Below are 18,663 nucleotides of genomic sequence, written 5' to 3' on the forward strand. Positions count from 1 at the left end.
TTTGTTATGAACAATTGTCGAAATTCAGAAATCTTGAATAATCTCGACTAGAAATGCTCACATAAACAGTAACAAGAAAAGAATGAATAATTAACTAAAAGAGCTATTATGTGAATATGAGTGTTTGTGTCCAGATCTTCCAACACAAACAGACCACTGCGGTGGCCTATGGTTAGAGCGTCCGCCTCTGATGCGTAAGGTCGTGTGTGCGATTCCCGTCCGAGTCATACCAAAGACTTTTAAAAATGGTACTAACAGCTGCTTCGCTCGGCGTTCAGCATTAAAAGGATAATGTTAGGACTGGTCGGCCTGGTGTCAGGATAATGTGACTGAGTGGGACATCATGCTACATGTCTGTGGCATGATGTCCCAGTGCTAGACATCACTATAAACTGCTACACTTCGACATCGTAGCGATATGACTGAAAAATTGTTAAAGCTAGGTTAAAAATCCAAATCACACGACATCACATCTAATACGAACAAATTAATATACCATGACGTTCAAATAGCAGATTCTACATGAATGAACAGATTCTACATCAATGAACAGATTCTACATCAATGAACAGATTCTACATCAATGAACAGATTCTACATCAATGAACAGATTCTACATCAATGAGCAGATTCTACATCAATGAACAGATTCTACATCAATGAACAGATACTACATCAATGAGCAGATTCTACATCAATGAACAGATTCTACATCAATGAGCAGATTCTACATCAATGAACAGATTCTACATCAATGAACAGACTCTACATAAATGAGCAGATTCTACATCAATGAGCAGATTCTGCATTAATGAACAGATTCTACATCAATGAGCAGATTCTACATCAATGAACAGATTCTACATCAATGAGCAGATTCTACATCAATGAACAGATACTACATCAATGAGCAGATTCTACATCAATGAACAGATACTACATCAATGAGCAGATTCTACATCAATGAACAGATTCTACATCAATGAACAGATTCTACATCAATGAACAGATTCTACATCAATGAGCAGATTCTACATCAATGAACAGATTCTGCATTAATGAACAGATTCTACATCAATGAACAGATTCTACATCAATGAGCAGATTCTACATCAATGAACAGATTCTACATCAATGAGCAGATTCTACATCAATGAACAGATTCTACATCAATGAACAGATTCTACATCAATGAGCAGATTCTACATCAATGAACAGATTCTACATCAATGAACAGATTCTACATCAATGAGCAGATTCTACATCAATGAACAGATTCTACATCAATGAGCAGATTCTACATCAATGAGCAGATTCTACATCAATGAACAGATTCTACATCAATGAGCAGATTCTACATCAATGAACAGATTCTACATCAATGAACAGATACTACATCAATGAGCAGATTCTACATCAATGAACAGATTCTGCATTAATGAACAGATTCTACATCAATGAGCAGATTCTACATCAATGAGCAGATTCTACATCAATGAGCAGATTCTACATCAATGAGCAGATTCTACATCAATGAACAGATTCTACATCAATGAACAGATTCTACATCAATGAACAGATTCTACATCAATGAGCAGATTCTACATCAATGAACAGATTCTACATCAATGAACAGATTCTACATCAATGAACAGATTCTACATCAATGAACAGATTCTACATCAATGAGCAGATTCTACATCAATGAACAGATTCTACATCAATGAGCAGATTCTACATCAATGAACAGATTCTACATCAATGAGCAGATTCTACATCAATGAACAGATTCTACATCAATGAACAGATTCTACATCAATGAACAGATACTACATCAATGAGCAGATTCTACATCAATGAGCAGATTCTACATCAATGAGCAGATTCTACATCAATGAACAGATTGTACATCAATAAACAGATTCTACATCAATGAGCAGATTCTACATCAATGAACAGATTCTACATCAATGAACAGATTCTACATCAATGAGCAGATTCTACATCAATGAGCAGATTCTACATCAATGAACAGATTGTACATCAATAAACAGATTCTACATCAATGAGCAGATTCTACATCAATGAGCAGATTCTACATCAATGAACAGATACTACATCAATGAGCAGATTCTACATCAATGGGTGTATTCTACATCAATGAACAGATTCTACATCAATGAGCAGATTCTACATCAATGAACAGATTCTACATCAATGAGCAGATTCTACATCAATGAACAGATTCTACATCAATGAGCAGATTCTACATCAATGAGCAGATTCTACATCAATGAGCAGATTCTACATCAATGAACAGATTGTACATCAATAAACAGATTCTACATCAATGAGCAGATTCTACATCAATGAACAGATTCTGCATTAATGAACAGATTCTACATCAATGAGCAGATTCTACATCAATGAACAGATTCTACATCAATGAGCGTATTCTACATCAATGAGCGTATTCTATATCAATGAACAGATTCTACATTAATGAACAGATTCTACATCAATGAGCGTATTCTACATCAATGAGCAGATTCTACATCAATGAGCAGATTCTACATCAATGAACAGATTGTACATCAATAAACAGATTCTACATCAATGAACAGATTCTACATCAATGAGCAGATTCTACATCAATGAACAGATACTACATCAATGAGCAGATTCTACATCAATGAACAGATTCTACATCAATGAGCAGATTCTACATCAATGAGCAGATTCTACATCAATGAACAGATTGTACATCAATAAACAGATTCTACATCAATGAGCAGATTCTACATCAATGAACAGATACTACATCAATGAGCAGATTCTACATCAATGAACAGATTCTACATCAATGAGCGTATTCTACATCAATGAGCGTATTCTATATCAATGAACAGATTCTACATTAATGAACAGATTCTACATCAATGAGCAGATTCTACATCAATGAACAGATTCTACATCAATGAGCGTATTCTACATCAATGAGCGTATTCTATATCAATGAACAGATTCTACATTAATGAACAGATTCTACATCAATGAGCAGATTCTACATCAGTGAGCAGATTCTACATCAATAAACAGATTCTACATCAATGAGCGTATTCTACATCAATGAGCGTATTCTATATCAATGAACAGATTCTGCATTAATGAACAGATGCTAAATCAATGAGCAGATTCTACATCAATAAACAGATTCTACATCAATGAGCGTATTCTACATCAATGAGCGTATTCTATATCAATGAACAGATTCTACATTAATGAACAGATTCTACATCAATGAGCAGATTCTACATCAATAAACAGATTCTACATCAATGAGCAGATTCTACATCAATGAGCAGATTCTACATCAATGAGCAGATTCTACATCAATAAACAGATTCTACATCAATGAGCAGATTCTACATCAATAAACAGATTCTACATCAATGAACAGATACTACATCAATGAGCAGATTCTACATCAATAAACAGATTCTACACCAATGAGCAGATTCTACATCAATGAACAGATTGTACATCAATAAACAGATTCTACATTAATGAACAGATTCTACATCAATGAACAGATTCTACATCAATGAACAGATTGTACATCAATAAACAGATTCTACATTAATGAACAGATTCTACATCAATGAACAGATTCTACATCAATGAACAGATTCTACATCAATGAGCAGATTCTACATCAATAAACAGATTCTACATCAATGAGCAGATTCTACATCAATGAGCAGATTCTACATCAATGAGCAGATTCTACATCAATAAACAGATTCCACATCAATGAGCAGATTCTACATCAATGAACAGATTCTACATCAATGAGCAGATTCTACATCAATAAACAGATTCTACATCAATGAACAGATACTACATCAATGAGCAGATTCTACATCAATAAACAGATTCTACACCAATGAGCGTATTCTACATCAATGAGCGTATTCTATATCAATGAACAGATTCTACATCAATGAATAGATTCTACATCAATGAACAGTATCCTCGCAGGATGAAGTATCTTAAACAGGAATATCTGAAAAAGGAAATTCAGCATAACCTAGAAAAAAGTAACTGGAGTTCGCCGTGTATTCTAGTACCGAAACCAGATAATAATTCCCGCATCTGCAGAGTTTTTAGAAAAGTGAACAATGTGACCAGAACAGATTCATTTCTAAGAATGGATGACTGCATTGACATAATTGGAAATGAAAAATATGTAATTCAAATGCAAAGGCAATTTCACGTGTATGGAAGTACTTTATTGCTTGATATATATGTTGTGTTATTCATATGACATCATCTTAGGTAATTTTAATTATATGCATATTTGACTAATATGTAAAAAGAAAGCTTTATTACATACATATTTTTAATCTTTTTGCTATGTATGTTTAATTTCTATTGTATGTTGGTTTTTCTCTCTATATTATGTGACTGACCTCGGTCAGTAATTGAATTAAGGGCCTACCTAACTAATGCCTTCCTATTTTGTAGCCAGTATATCACATATCTTATATTTCCCTGTGAATTTAGATTATATAATAAGATCATTATTAATTGGAGTTTTAAAAATTGCAGATATTAAGTACAAGGTCTAGTTTGTTTTAGAAACTAAGAACGTTCTAGAAGAAAATTGTTTTCAGGTCTGATGTAAAAATTACCATCATCATGACTCTGTTATTGTGACTTAGCTTTCGTACATAAATGTTGTTTGCATCAGAATTACTCATTTCAATCTTAACATCAAATGCTTAAACAGTCTTATTGTCGTGCGCATGTTTTAATTTCAGATGATTTATTTATTAAATTATTCATTGAAATTACAATGTGAACACCATTTTCGGACTAAATCATTTTTTGCATTATTGTGAATTCATTTAAGGACTTTTTGGATTATATGATAGCGATATATCAAACTGATGACACATTCGTACAGATAACACTACAAGCATATCAAAACATTAAAACTGGAATATATTCAGAACACCACCGAAATTCATTCGGAATGCACTATATTTTTGAGCTTGAGAAATAACTTGTAGGACTATTTTGGGTTTAATTCAGAATACTTTTAAATTGTTTTCAAAATTGTCAACTTGTATTTTAGATAAATCAATTGTTTATTGAAATTTACAAAACACGTTTTACTCGTTTTCGGTACTTAGTTTAAGACTATAGAGTCGTAACAATAGAAGTACCAAAAACAATGAACAATCATGTCTACCAGAGCAGTGTGATAATTTCGGCTGTGTTGGTTTCTGATATGTCAACAGACTCTATCCGCTTGTTTAGTCACTTCACTTTCCACAGATTGCACATAACATGTGGCACTTTTACTAATGGGAGCAAAACGCAAGGGCGATAAAGGCTGTGACCTAGTTCAGTGACCAAAAAGTCACTTCTGACACTATCACTCTTCTATAGGTCCTCTCAGTGATGGTCACTGTTAACTGTCCATAATTCCCATAGTTCTATCAGTAAAGTTATATATATATATATATATATATATATATATATATATATATATATATATATATATATATATACGACCCAGCAGAATCAATTGTTTTCTTTACAGTACAGGATACAATAGTTTTCAAGTTTCTGTGAGTGAGAGAGAAGATTACGTATCGTATGAGAGCCCACTACAGTCAAATACCGGATGTCAAATTAACCGAGATGTTATGTGACCCTAATTTTCTTTTCTCACAATTCAAACATCCGGACATCTGATCCTATTACGTGCGTAAAATAAATGCTTTCTTTCTTAGTCCATGTTTTCCTCGCTGTCTGGAGTGGTAAGTAGCCATTTGTCTTAAATGCTATTTCTAATGAAGCACTGTATAATCTGGTTATATTCATATTGAAGGGATATATTCTATTGAATTTACGACATACACATACAATCAAAGTCGGTCTTATAACCAGCGTTGTTTAACTCTATATGTTCTCTAATCCTAAAATATCAACGGAGATGTGTCACTTAACTGCTTCTCTAACATTCTAAGTACAACGCCGCTCAAATCGATTCATTACTAATTTCAAACTTATCTTGTATCAAACACACACAGACACACACACACAGAGAGAGAGAGAGAGAGAGAGAGAGAGAGAGAGAGAGAGAGAGCATGTTACTTTAGTCACAAAAGGGGGAGGGGAGAGGTGGGCTGTGTTAAGAGAATGAAAGTACTTTGCCAAAATGGAATTTAATATAGGCGCCACAGAAACAGTGTAGTATGAGATGTGAGATGTGAGATGACGTCTGCCCTCGAACAGGAATGTCGTATGCTGTCATACTTTTCATCATGCAACGCAAGGAAGACTTACACATCTGTAAAGTTGCATCTTCTCTTTATCGGGAAATGAAAGATATCAATGCAAATTCAAGGATTAATGTAACTCACACAATATGTTCTCTTTATAGAATAACATTGTCAACCTCGTAAATACGTTGCTATGTAATCTTCATAAATAATGAAGGGACAAGCACCAACCCGTCCTCTCCATTTTAAGTGAGCGGCTTATTTGCATAAAATGTTGATCTCTTCTCTGTTAACGGAAAGTAAAAAAACACAGATTAGTGTAATTTCCACAATATCTTTTCTTCATTGCATATTCCTTGTACATAAATTCGGATGTGGTGAACTGTAGTAATCAAGAGCTGTACGACTTTAATGGTTGAGGACAAACAATACCAGTTTAATACATGTTTGTACAGACTATTTTTTATGTTGTTCTTGTCGCGCATAACACTGCTCAACTAAACAGATTACTTAACTCATTTTTAACTAAACATAGGAAGACAAGAATGCTCTTTAGAATCTAGTAGAATTTATTCAAAAGTCTCCTTATAAACTGAACAGTCTCTTGTATAATCGGAAGCAGTATAAAACTGAAGAAAAAAAATGAAAAGGAGATACAGTATTGATAATTCGCACTGATGTCATCACTGGCATTGAACCAATCAAACCGCTGTATCTGACTAATTCGAGCAGGTGATTGACAAAAGTTTTATCCTTTGAGACCTTTGTCTTTGATAGCAAAGACAATCCTTATAACCTGCTATTTTTGTTTTAAAACTAAATAGTTATAATCAATACCATGTTGAAATATATTCCGAAGATGTTCCAAGATATAGTTTGAGAAATACAATGATGACGAAATAAGACTCCTGTAAAGCAAGACGAAGGATAAGACCTGGTTAAGTCAAATGTTTTCACCTACCGGATATTCGTGTCAAGCCTGTTGTAGCCCAACTGTAGAAATTATCAACTCAATACACCCTTGAATACTGAGGGAATGTGTATCTACACATACATGCGACAATATGTAATGTGTTTATCTTTAAACTAAAACACAAAATATACAAATTTGTATGTGATGCTATATATTAACAACTATTTATGCCCATTTGCTGCAGTGTTGAATCATCATTTCATGTCATTAAACACGCTACAATTAACCATCGAATGAAACTACTTGTGTTACAACAAATGCTAGAATGGCTTCTGTTATTGCTGTCTGAAATGCACATCACATTTGAATAGCAAACTTCACATCTGAATGGTTTTCTTTTGAATGTCTCCTTATTCACGCCACAAGAAATTCACGTATAAAACTATATTATATACATTAACAATTATGTCCAAAGTATCGAGTGTTATCACATTAATAAGTACTCATAGATATAGCTCTGCAATGCTGCAACGAGAGCGGACAGAACTAGAAAACGCTGGAGTTCAAAATGAGTACCCTGGTTTACAGAAATGGAGGATTGAATCTCATCATCTCCGATAATAGTGTCCAACATTTAAAGGAGCTACCCTCGGGAATATCTTCTTTCTTGTTTACGCCCCTTATTCATGCTGTACTCAGCGGATAATTTTCTTTGCCCAGATGAGTTCATCAATGGTGCGTGGTCTTGCAGTGTGGTGCCAGCTACGACAACCAACTACATGATCCATCATTAGATGCGCCATGATAGGATGTGGATAAGATGCGCTATAGCTTGTTATGAGCGATGTCCAGTTTGAAAAACGTTTGAAGAGGTATGAACCAAGTTGATTTTCAGATGTATAACTGGTAGCAAGGGTTGTGACCTGAGGACGAATTTCTGTGTCTGATCCAGGGTCCACAAATTCGAAAGGGTCTGCCACAGCCGGGGGCATATTGTCGTCGTGTAGCAGGAATGCTGGTAATAACATATGTTGTGGACATCAGATGAGCTGCTTGATCAGATCTAGCAGTGTGGTCTGTGGGCTTTCTGTCAGTAGTAACATGCCATTGCGCTTGGTGCGTTGACCTCCTGATACGTTCCATACTGTTGTTGTTATAAACATATGTCTGGTTTGGTTGTGTATTTATGCCAACACTACTTTGCTGTCCGTGTAGAACTTCATGACGTCGGGTTTTATATCCATTTGATCTAAAATCAGTTCCGCTTTTTTTTTTTTTGCTTCTAATAGAGCTCAACTTGGCTTTTGTCTAGGAATAATTTGTGGGAGTTGCGGAGTATTCTTAGATTTTTCGACCCCAAGTAGTGCATTCCTTTTGTATCTGTGGTTTTTTAATCAGGCCACGGCTGACTTTGTTTTTGTTGAGACATCTGAGAAGAGACATAACTCTCGGCCCAGTTCTGCAGAGAAAGAGTTTTGCGGTGTAAGTACGCGGAATCAGGAGCTGTTAGAGAGTCAGCAGAGAATCCTTCCACCCCTCCTGTAGCTTTTGTTTTGGGTAGTGTAGTATCCCATTCTCTTGCTTCTGAAGTAAGCTCTTGAAGTAATAACCTCCCATAGATGGTAAATGGGAGATAGATGTTTTTGTGTCTTACTTGAAAACATTTGAACTCGATGCGCCCGATGCACTAAATTCGAAACTTGGATCATACCTTGTTTTAGCTAGATCACGAGTAAACATTGAAAAAGAATATGGAATGTGGGAATGGGACTGTATTTTCCTCCTTATATCTTCAGCCTTGCGAGATCCATTTCTCTTGTAAACTGTGTTGCAGTTTTTCCACGATGGGTGTCTAACAAACTGAGGCCTGGCAGGTGTGGATTCACTTTGGCCAATTCGATTTTCATTAGCAGGTCTCCAAGATCTCGTAGCTTTTGATTATCTTTGATATAAATATTTATAAATTTCTCTAATGCATCGAAGAGCGAGTTTTCAATGACCTGGGGGGGGGGGGTATGGTGTGCGTAACATGCATCCAGTCAGTCCCATACCGTCTTCAGACCTATTGCAGGGTTATATATTTATATGTACTGACCTGTTCCTCTTCACATGCTCTGAGGACTCATGTCCTATGTATTTTTACAATACATCAAGTTCCTCTCTACGGTCGAACTTGAAGAGCACCGTGTTGACGAGTTCATGGCGAGTTCAGATATTTGGCCAAAGTCTGTCATACATCTCGCTTCGACATGCCAAATTGAGACACATGCGGAATGTCATCGATGAGCGAAGCAGCATTCGATGGTGGGTTCATGTGCGATTGGTCAGATGCATTTGGACTTTGAAAGGTGTGAGTGATGCGCACAACTGCCTTTCCTGCATGCAATCCTGAAGTAGTGAGTCTCTCTGTGAATACACGTCCTGATTGCAATTCTGGTCTCATGAATCTATGGGCTTGTAAATGTGTGGAACAGTGTAGTGGCAGCTGACATCCATTGTAAAGCGTACTTAGTACCGATTCCCATCAAGAGGTCGTACATCTTCTTCATATGTTATCGGCGATGCTTCAGCTTTTGCTTTTTACTCCACTGTAGTCATGAGGAGAATGAGCTGTTGCGCATCGCGTATTAGTTTAGTACAGAGTCCATGGTACGCTGGCCATAACCATCGTAAAGCATTTGACTGACAATCCTACCCTGGTTCTACCGCTGCTTCAAAGATATTGTCATGGGCCTTAGTCTCAGCTTCTTCCTTCTCCACGGCTTCTTCCTCTTCTTGAGGTACAGTATTTAAATTGACTTCCAATTCCACTTTCCTAAGTGTAGCGAAAGCGGCTGCCACTTCTGTTTCTTCGGATATTGTGCTGACCACTAGCGATCACATGACCGTTTGCTCTTAAAACCAGGTAGAATACTTTCAACACTAGATGGAGTAACAATATAAAACTTTAAACAGAACGTTGCATAAGATAGATCACAATTGATGCAGTGAATCGCAGTATTTCTCTTCAATTCTAGTCTAAGTTCTGTTTCCCATGCATCGATTCAATACTATCTTGGAAGCTATACCTGAGTGAAACCCCACCCCACCCCACCCCACCCCAACTGATTCCCACCCATTGCTGACTTTCGGGCGTGAAATAGGCCAGATCGGCTCTCCTGCATATTTTTTGAGACGATCAATGGAGGCAGAATTCGCGGTGGTTCAGTGGTAAGAGTGCCTTGTTCCCAACTAATAGGCTGTGTGTTCTTGGATCAACTTGGGTCTGCTACAGTTGTGGTTCTCTTACACTAGGCCACTGGTCGGTACATAGAATTTGTAAATATATGCGTACGTATGTGATGACAATTAGTAATAATCTTCGAACTAATGCACCGATCCGTCAGCCTCGGATGCGGGACGTCGAGGGTTAGAGCCCTGGCTTTGTCACACCATAGACTTGCATAACTGGTACTAGCAGCTGCCTCCGTAGGAGCTCAGGATTAAGAGTTTAGTATTAGGACTGGTCGGCCTGTTATGATCATGTGACTGGGTGGGACATAATGCTACATGTCTGCGACGTGATGCCCAATGCTAGACACCACTATAAACTGCCAGTCTGCATACATCGTAGCGATATGACTGAAACCTCGTTAAAACAACGTTAAAAATCCAAATAACACACACACACACATACATCTTACTAATAAGACTTAAAATGGCGCCTATGGCGTAGTTTCTCTGTGACTGATGGGATATTGATGTTTCAAGAATAATTATGTGGCCTCCCATTGGTTGTGCTAGGTCAAGTGAATATGTTTAATTCGACTTAAAATCAGTAGTTAATGCTGTCACGTGGGTCTACTGCCATAAAGAGAAAGTTAAGCAATCAGATTCATTACAATATTTGGAGTCTTTCACACTTATTATGTTCCTGTTTTAAGTCTGCAGACGCGTTTTATGTTGTACGTAGATATTATTCGAGCTGAAAATAAATTCGGGGACAGTTCAGTGGAGATAGAAAGTGCTCATTATTCGGACTATAATACTATTCTGGAACTGTTAAAAATTATTGGGAGGAATTCTGAACAACGCCATCTTGACAGTGTCACCATTCTTGAGGACCAGTACATTTCCGGTATTGAAATTTATAAGGAATTAACATTTATTTAGGACTTTCATAGACCTTTATAAGGACTAAGTAGGATTCACTTCATAATACTGTGAGTTCCTCTCATATTTCCATTTTGAACTTTGATGATTAAATTGTTTCTTAAATTTTATAAACCTGTTTTACTTCTTTTTTGTTACTTAATTTTGTGACCAAAAAGTCGTAACATTACGTCACTGCAGATTCGCGTAGTTCTCGTGGCTTTAAACTCTCTGCCTATATTTAGTGGATTTAAACGATTCAAACTAGGCCAATCAATCAACCAATCTTTCTACTAGAGAAATAATGAATGTTTAGTCTAGTCATATAACATTTCCATTTGCTATCTTTTTAATATTTTAAGAGAGAGTACATAAAGTGTCAGTCTTTATGTTAATGTAGCTCTTCCTGTAGTAATGCGTTGACAAACTTCTATCAAACTAACATATTTGATTGTAATTTGACCTATCATAAATGATGACACGTTATTATATGTTTGATTATATCAATTACAGCTACCCTATAACACAAGGATATGAGGAGTTTGTGGCATCTGTGTTTCGCCATTATGGTCATGGCCATTGACTGTGTACATATGGCAGATGTACCCACTGAGTTGGAAAGACTGAGGAACAGGTTGGACATGGTGGACCTAAGGTTGGCATCTGATATTCTGCTTCTACAGAGAGATCTGAACACTGAACGGAGACTGAGAATAGAACTTCAAAATACTGTCCATCAGTTACAAGAACAAAAGTTCACAAACGATCATGCAAAAAGTCCCGAAGAGATGGATATTTTAAGAGCCAATTTAAAGACCCAGCAAAGTATCATCGAACAATTGCAAAACGACGTTCGTAATGCGAACTATCAGAATCAAATTTTGAAAAATGACAACAATGATCTACGACATAACATCATTGTCCTTAAAAAAGCATTTGGCGAAGAAAAGCAATGGAGAAAACAGACGGACAAAAGAGTTAGTGAACTTAGTTCAAAACAAGAAGATCTGCAATCAGATTTAAGAACAGCTTCTGATCAAGTGAATGAATTCATGGATTTCAAATCATCCACAGAGAAATCTTTAACGAGTCTAGGATCAGAATTGTGTGATATGGAAAGGAAACAAAACGAGCTCAATAGTTCCGCCTCAAATGCTAGAAACCAGATGGATGCATATATCGATGGCGTTTCAAATCAAGTTTGTCAACTAAATCTAAGCTATGTAAATGTTTGTCAAAGCCACGGCATGAACAAATCCAGCTGCTGTTTGAGAAGGGCGCTCCAGTCTGTACAAGAAACATTAAAAGTCAATGGTTTGAAACTATCAGAATTTGAAAAGCAAGTTAATCGCCGTGTATCATTTTCCGCTCGAATATCGCCAATAATACAAAACATCACTCCCTGGGACACTATTGTATTCAGTGATGTTATTCACAACGACGGAAGTGCCTACAATCATACAAACGGAAAATTTATAGCCCCCGTCGGTGGAACGTACGTATTCTTTTCGCACATTCTTGGGGCTTCAAGAGGACTTGAAACAGCGTTGAAGATAAACGAAGATTTAAAACTTTGGCTGTACTCCGGAGACCCGAAATACTTTGCTCCAGGAAGTAATATGTTGGTTATTCGTATGTACAAAGGGGATTCGGCGAGGATGGTTAAACATGGTCCATGGGGAGAGCAGCCGTTTTACATTCACCATGTGTGGAGTACATTTTCTGGGTTCTTACTAAGTGCTGACTAGAACATTTTAGACGTAAAACTACATAATGTAATAAATCACTAGACATGTACATAATGTTATATTATGCAGATTCATACGGTACAGAAACATAAACATTACTATGATCAGAAACATTACTACGATCAGAAACATAGACATTACTATGATAAATCAAAGAGATATAACAATATATAATAGTTCACATACGCGTTATATCTGTGGATATAAAAGCTCGAAAATTCCATTGATGATACGTTGCGTCGTTTACAAATTTCACCCAATTTCGCTTCAGTGACACATTGTTAATCAACCTTCCCGCTTGCTTGCTGCTCCCAACAAGGCAATTATAAAGGCAGTGACCTCTTGCCTAGCACTCAGACCTCATGATTCATAGTCAAGTTTTGTAATGGCTCGGGAAAATTCCTTTTCATAATTAGGAAGCAGTTCTTTAAATTTTAATGCAGGGGTTAAGTGTTAAGTGCGGCTACGGATTTCACATGGTCTGTATCTTTGTCAAGGGTATTAAGAGTGTAGTTCACCATACATTATCGTTATCCATTCTTTGTGGCTAGCTTCTTTGATGTTAAATGTTGGGATGTGAAATTATGCATTTTCTACTAGAAAGTATCATTGCTGTGATCGCTTTTATTCTGATATCCACAGTTGCAAAACATATATGAGTCAACATGGCGCCTATGTTACATTCCCGTTTGTCTCTCAAATCGTTCGACCCCATTTAACACAGCAGCTTCCCCGGTCTACAGTGAAATCCTCTAACATATAGCAGATGAGTCTCTCGGACTCGAGACCCTAAGGGTGCTAGTACGAATCCTATCATGGGATCAATCCACGTCGGCTACCGTGTGAGTTGTCACTGTGCAGGGCACTATACCTCGGTTGTTTAGATACTAAATTCTCTCTACCGGAAACTGAAACATATCGCTATAAAACACATATTAATGTGATTTACACTTTATCTTGTCTCTTTCCTAACATAATCCATGTTTATTGGTCTGGAAGATGACGCTGTTCTAGTTGATGTTGCTGTTCTGGGTTTAACGCGACATATTTAGCGCAGGATAAGCTTCACATGGCGGCCAGTATAAATGGTGGAGGAAGATTACGGGAAAATGGTGGTACGAACCATAGACTCATGGTAAGTTACTGGCAAACTTTCTCATATACATACATTGGCCGAGCTAGAGACTCGGACCCACGCGGACAGAGATCAGATGGCATTGATCGATAACGGAGAGTTTTAGACTAGTCGACCGCCCAGGCAGCAACGGGGATGGAGGCGGGGCACCTCGGAAAATGGTATTTTACTGCGATTAACCGAAAATCGGATCCTGCTATACATCCAAAGAATACAAAAAAATAACTGAGACCGGGGATAAATCTTTCACTGCATTTGTCCATCCCCTGTCAAATAAAACAATAGTATTACCACTGAGGGGTATCCCACCAAGCCCTTGCTGCTCTTCCCTCCACGTTGGAATCAGATGGAAACAACATAATGTTAATATATAGACTGGAAAGAATCGATGCAAATGATCCACATAAGGAAAACCACGAAATGTGGAGAGCACTGTGTCAACGAATACTGCTCGATACGAAAAATGGTGGTGGTCCTCTCCGATGTAACCAATGTGGGGTTCGTGTACGGGGAAAATATATATTGTGGAGAGAGCATGGTGTTACGAGTCTATGCTCTTAAAATAGGAGTGAAGACAATAAACTTTGTAAAATTTAACAAAGAATTTATTTCAATAGAATTCAAAGCGAAATATAGGAAAAAAGAACTTACGGTATTGCGAATTGAATTAAAAAAATAATCCAAGAATAAAAGACATAAGTCCTAGTAATAAAATGCCCTGAATAAAACTCAGTTCAAGTCCCGAAGAGATTTAAAATTGAAGGAGATGACGTGTCTGTCCTGGTCTACGAAGTACGGATATGTCAACAGTCTCTTGTTGAATCACATAAATATTGTTCCTGGCTTGAATTCAGTATAAATTCCAATGAATGTCTTTATCCAAGAATTTCGTCAAAACACTTTTGTATTTCAGGAGAAACAAATCACTTGAATTTAATAATTTGAAAAAATAAAACACAGCCCAAACTGGACACAACTTAATAGAACTTAAACTGCCAGATGTTAAAGCATGACTGGTAAAATTCTGACAGTCACAAGATAATATAGTTCTCTGTTTGACCTCAGGTAACAAATTAGCACTTTCTAAAAATAACCATTACTTTATGGAAAATAACCTTCTAGCATGATTTAAGAAGCCGTGTTTATTTATAATTCAATGACCTATTGAATTCACTTGGGAATCTCCAAAATCAAGACCCGGATCAGTATGTTTACGTCTTCGTGTTTACTTGAATAATAATTCGGTCAATCAGCTTATACACATAGAATAATGAAGCTATTATTAATTGTTCACGTAAACGAAATTTTTTAAAATAAAAGTCAATTAGGTCAAGAAGAAATGAACGCAATTTTGGACAAGGTCAAGTCTAGTAAACAATGCTATATTACAATAACATGTAATAGAATTTTAAAAAATAAATCTAACAGACAAACAATTAAATTAAATATACATTACAATGGTGATCACGAATTGTGATGAAAACTCTGGTAAGAATAATCCAAACTGCATCAATATTTTCGTGATGCCAAAGACGAGTTCAAAGTTAAAAGCGCTTCTTACACTTATTCCACGTTGATGATTAACAGGAGGACCGACACATCGTCCACGATGTTCGCACGAACCATACGCGGCCTCGTCGTATAATTCACAGGCATCCACCCCACAATTGATACTTTCTTATAATTAAATTAACTAACGTCAACGATGAGCGGAAGAACAGATATAACAATGATCCAATACGTAAGGAACGTTAAACGAAGTCAGTCGTTTGTCACGCTGAAGATGCGGTTGTTGACGGTCATCGGTTTACGTCAACAATGCATATCCAGTTACCACGGTTGTATATTTAATTATACTTGATAAGTTAACGTAATCGAGATGCACTGGCACCAACGAGTACTGGTACAATTAATTGAGTTACCGCGAGTGTTACTGAGCATTTTGCTTGTGAAGCACGTGGTCGTGTTTTGATCGAGCATCGATGTTTGAGGATATGTCGATGGAGATTAGCTCAGAAACGTTACCGCTTTGGAGCAATCGTTGAAATGTTATTCTCACGACAATAACCGGCAAAGTTCTTCATGATTCTGGACGATATAAACTTGATAGTTTCACTAAACGAATCGAACACAACACTCACGCCTGGTCAAGTTTTATTCTGGCGACGTTTCTGAGCCAATAGCTGTCACAGAATTAGGCAAAAAATAACTTGGTTTTGCCTTAGAAATACTTGACTATTTTTCGTTGTACATGCGTACAACGTTATCTAGGGTGAATAAATGTTTTTCCAGGTAAGCTACTGTACTAACATGTACCTAGCCGGAAATTACTTGCGACATTAATAACATGATATGCACGGGTATTTTACCCTGACTATTGCTCACTCTCCTATGCATTTAAGTAAGATCAATTTCTATACCGACACTGATCGTTTTCGATCACGTCAAGGAGTGTACGCTCTCCGTTGTTCTCCAGCCATAGGGTTAAGTGTTAAATTTATATTTACTTTGATATGCGAAGCTTATTCGGTTTGTAATGTCTTATCGCGTAATAATGCATTTATTACAATGTAGATTTGAACTTTGAATTACAAGTCACTATTAGAGGTTAATGTATTAGCATATATCTAGAGATTTTACAGAAACAATTATTATGACCAGTTTGGTTTTATTGTAGCTGACTATGACTAGAGCTGACTAGAGTTGACTAGAGCTGTCTAGAGCTATCTGAAGCTGTTTAGAGCTGTCTGGAGTTTCCAGAGTATTTAAGGCTGCGTGCTGTCGATACGTATGTATGTACGTATGTCTGAGCCACGGACGTAGACGTAGTTAATTCAAATAGGGGATGTATACTGTCTTTACGTGTGTATACGTATGACTGTACATGTGGTGGATCCATGAAGGGTACGAGAGGCCGATAAGAGTGTAGGCCAACCCAAGGAATCGTGCGACTGTACAAGTGGTCTAGAAGCATACGTTTGGTTCAGTTGTTGTTCCAATTGGGTGCATTTTTATGTTCATAGGATTATTTTGAATCTTAGTTGTGTTCCAAGAGATTATGTGAATCTCTTTTATAGTTTATAACATTATTTGGAAACACATTTGAATATCATAAGATTATTTTGAATCGTAATCGGAGTCCATACTTGAGATTATGTGAATCTCTCTTGTAGTGTATAATACTGTTTGAAAGGTATCTGTAGTCCATGAGGTTTCTTGGATCTGTATTTCATATTGAATTCATATTTTTGGTTTATTTTCAATGTGTGAATGTTTGTGTAGAGTGATTGGGTCAATCTATGTTGAGAGCGTGAGAGAATCATTGTATTTTTACACCATATATTTTTCTCTATTAATTCATTTCATAAATTTCAATCTTTCACACACTGTGTTTGTCTTATTCATTTAGTCAGAAAACTCACTCGGTTTCTATTCTGCAAACATTCTTAAAGAGTACCTAGTATCCCCTTGCCTATTTGGCAATGATGATCGCCATGAAGGTATGATGGATCAATGTAAACTTGCCAGCGAAGATTGTTATGAAAGTACGGAACTTCACAGCAGTCTGGTATCAAAAGCGTCTAAATACACTGGCGATATCGAAGTGATCATTCGACCGCTCCGGTGACCTAGTGGTTAGAGCGTCCGCCACGGATGCGTGAGGTCTTGGGTTCGATAAACGTCCGATTCATACCAAAGACTTACAAAAAAGGTTCTAACACTTGCCTTGCATGGTGCTCAACATCTAGATGTTAGTGTTAGGACTGGTATCAGGATAATGTGATTGGGTGGGACATGATGCTACATGTCTGCAGCATGATGTCCCAGTGCTAGACATCACTATAAACTGTCACACTCCAGACATCGTAGCGATATGACTGGAAAATTTTAAAAGCTACGTTAAAAAAATTCAAATCCAAATCGAAGAGATCAATGATCTAGCCTAAAATTCATTTTTTTAAAACGTATCCGTGGTCTCGTATTTCGCATGAAAAAAATCAACTCCACACAGTTTTTACGAGGACAACCAGCCATCCTGTGTAGAATATGGGCATGGTGGTCTTTAGAACACATCCCGGACGACGTTGTTTCTGTAGACGTGACTTCCAGATATTTGTGTGGATGGACTCGTATTGTTCCGTTAAGTTTTATGCTTGACGCACGGGCACGCATACTAGAAATTTTAACAGTGACAGAAGCGATCATAGCATACAAACCACAAAAATAAGCCTGGCTTTCTGAGCCATCGCAGATGAGACTCGTATGGAAGTTTTTTTACGTTAAAGACCTAGTTTGGAGAATCATTGGTAAATTTACCACATGGCATCTGCTAATTGCATGCGTCTTAGTAACAGGCTTGTAAATGGCCATGCTGAACTTGATTTTCTTATCAAGGCAACTGTTAGCACGGGTACTTTTATTTCGAAACCCACTATCAAG

The 18,663-nt window shown here is 37.0% G+C and overlaps 1 protein-coding gene across 1 annotated transcript; it reads left to right on the top strand.

The window, feature by feature from the left end:
• Window positions 1-5,752: 5,752 nt before the first annotated feature.
• LOC149800829 (uncharacterized) lies at window positions 5,753-17,607 on the top strand. The gene is made up of 2 exons (XM_089954830.1): window positions 5,753-5,831; window positions 11,854-17,607. The coding sequence occupies exon 2, from the start codon at window positions 11,874-11,876 to the stop codon at window positions 13,086-13,088; it is 1,215 nt and encodes a 404-aa protein (XP_089810956.1). The 5' UTR covers window positions 5,753-5,831; window positions 11,854-11,873; the 3' UTR covers window positions 13,089-17,607.
• The last annotated feature ends 1,056 nt before the right edge of the window (window positions 17,608-18,663 follow it).

Source organism: Sinohyriopsis cumingii, chromosome 4 (genome assembly GCF_028554795.1).
Source record: "Sinohyriopsis cumingii isolate HCF-2022 chromosome 4, ASM2855479v2, whole genome shotgun sequence".
NCBI classification, from domain to species: Eukaryota; Metazoa; Mollusca; class Bivalvia; order Unionida; family Unionidae; genus Sinohyriopsis; species Sinohyriopsis cumingii.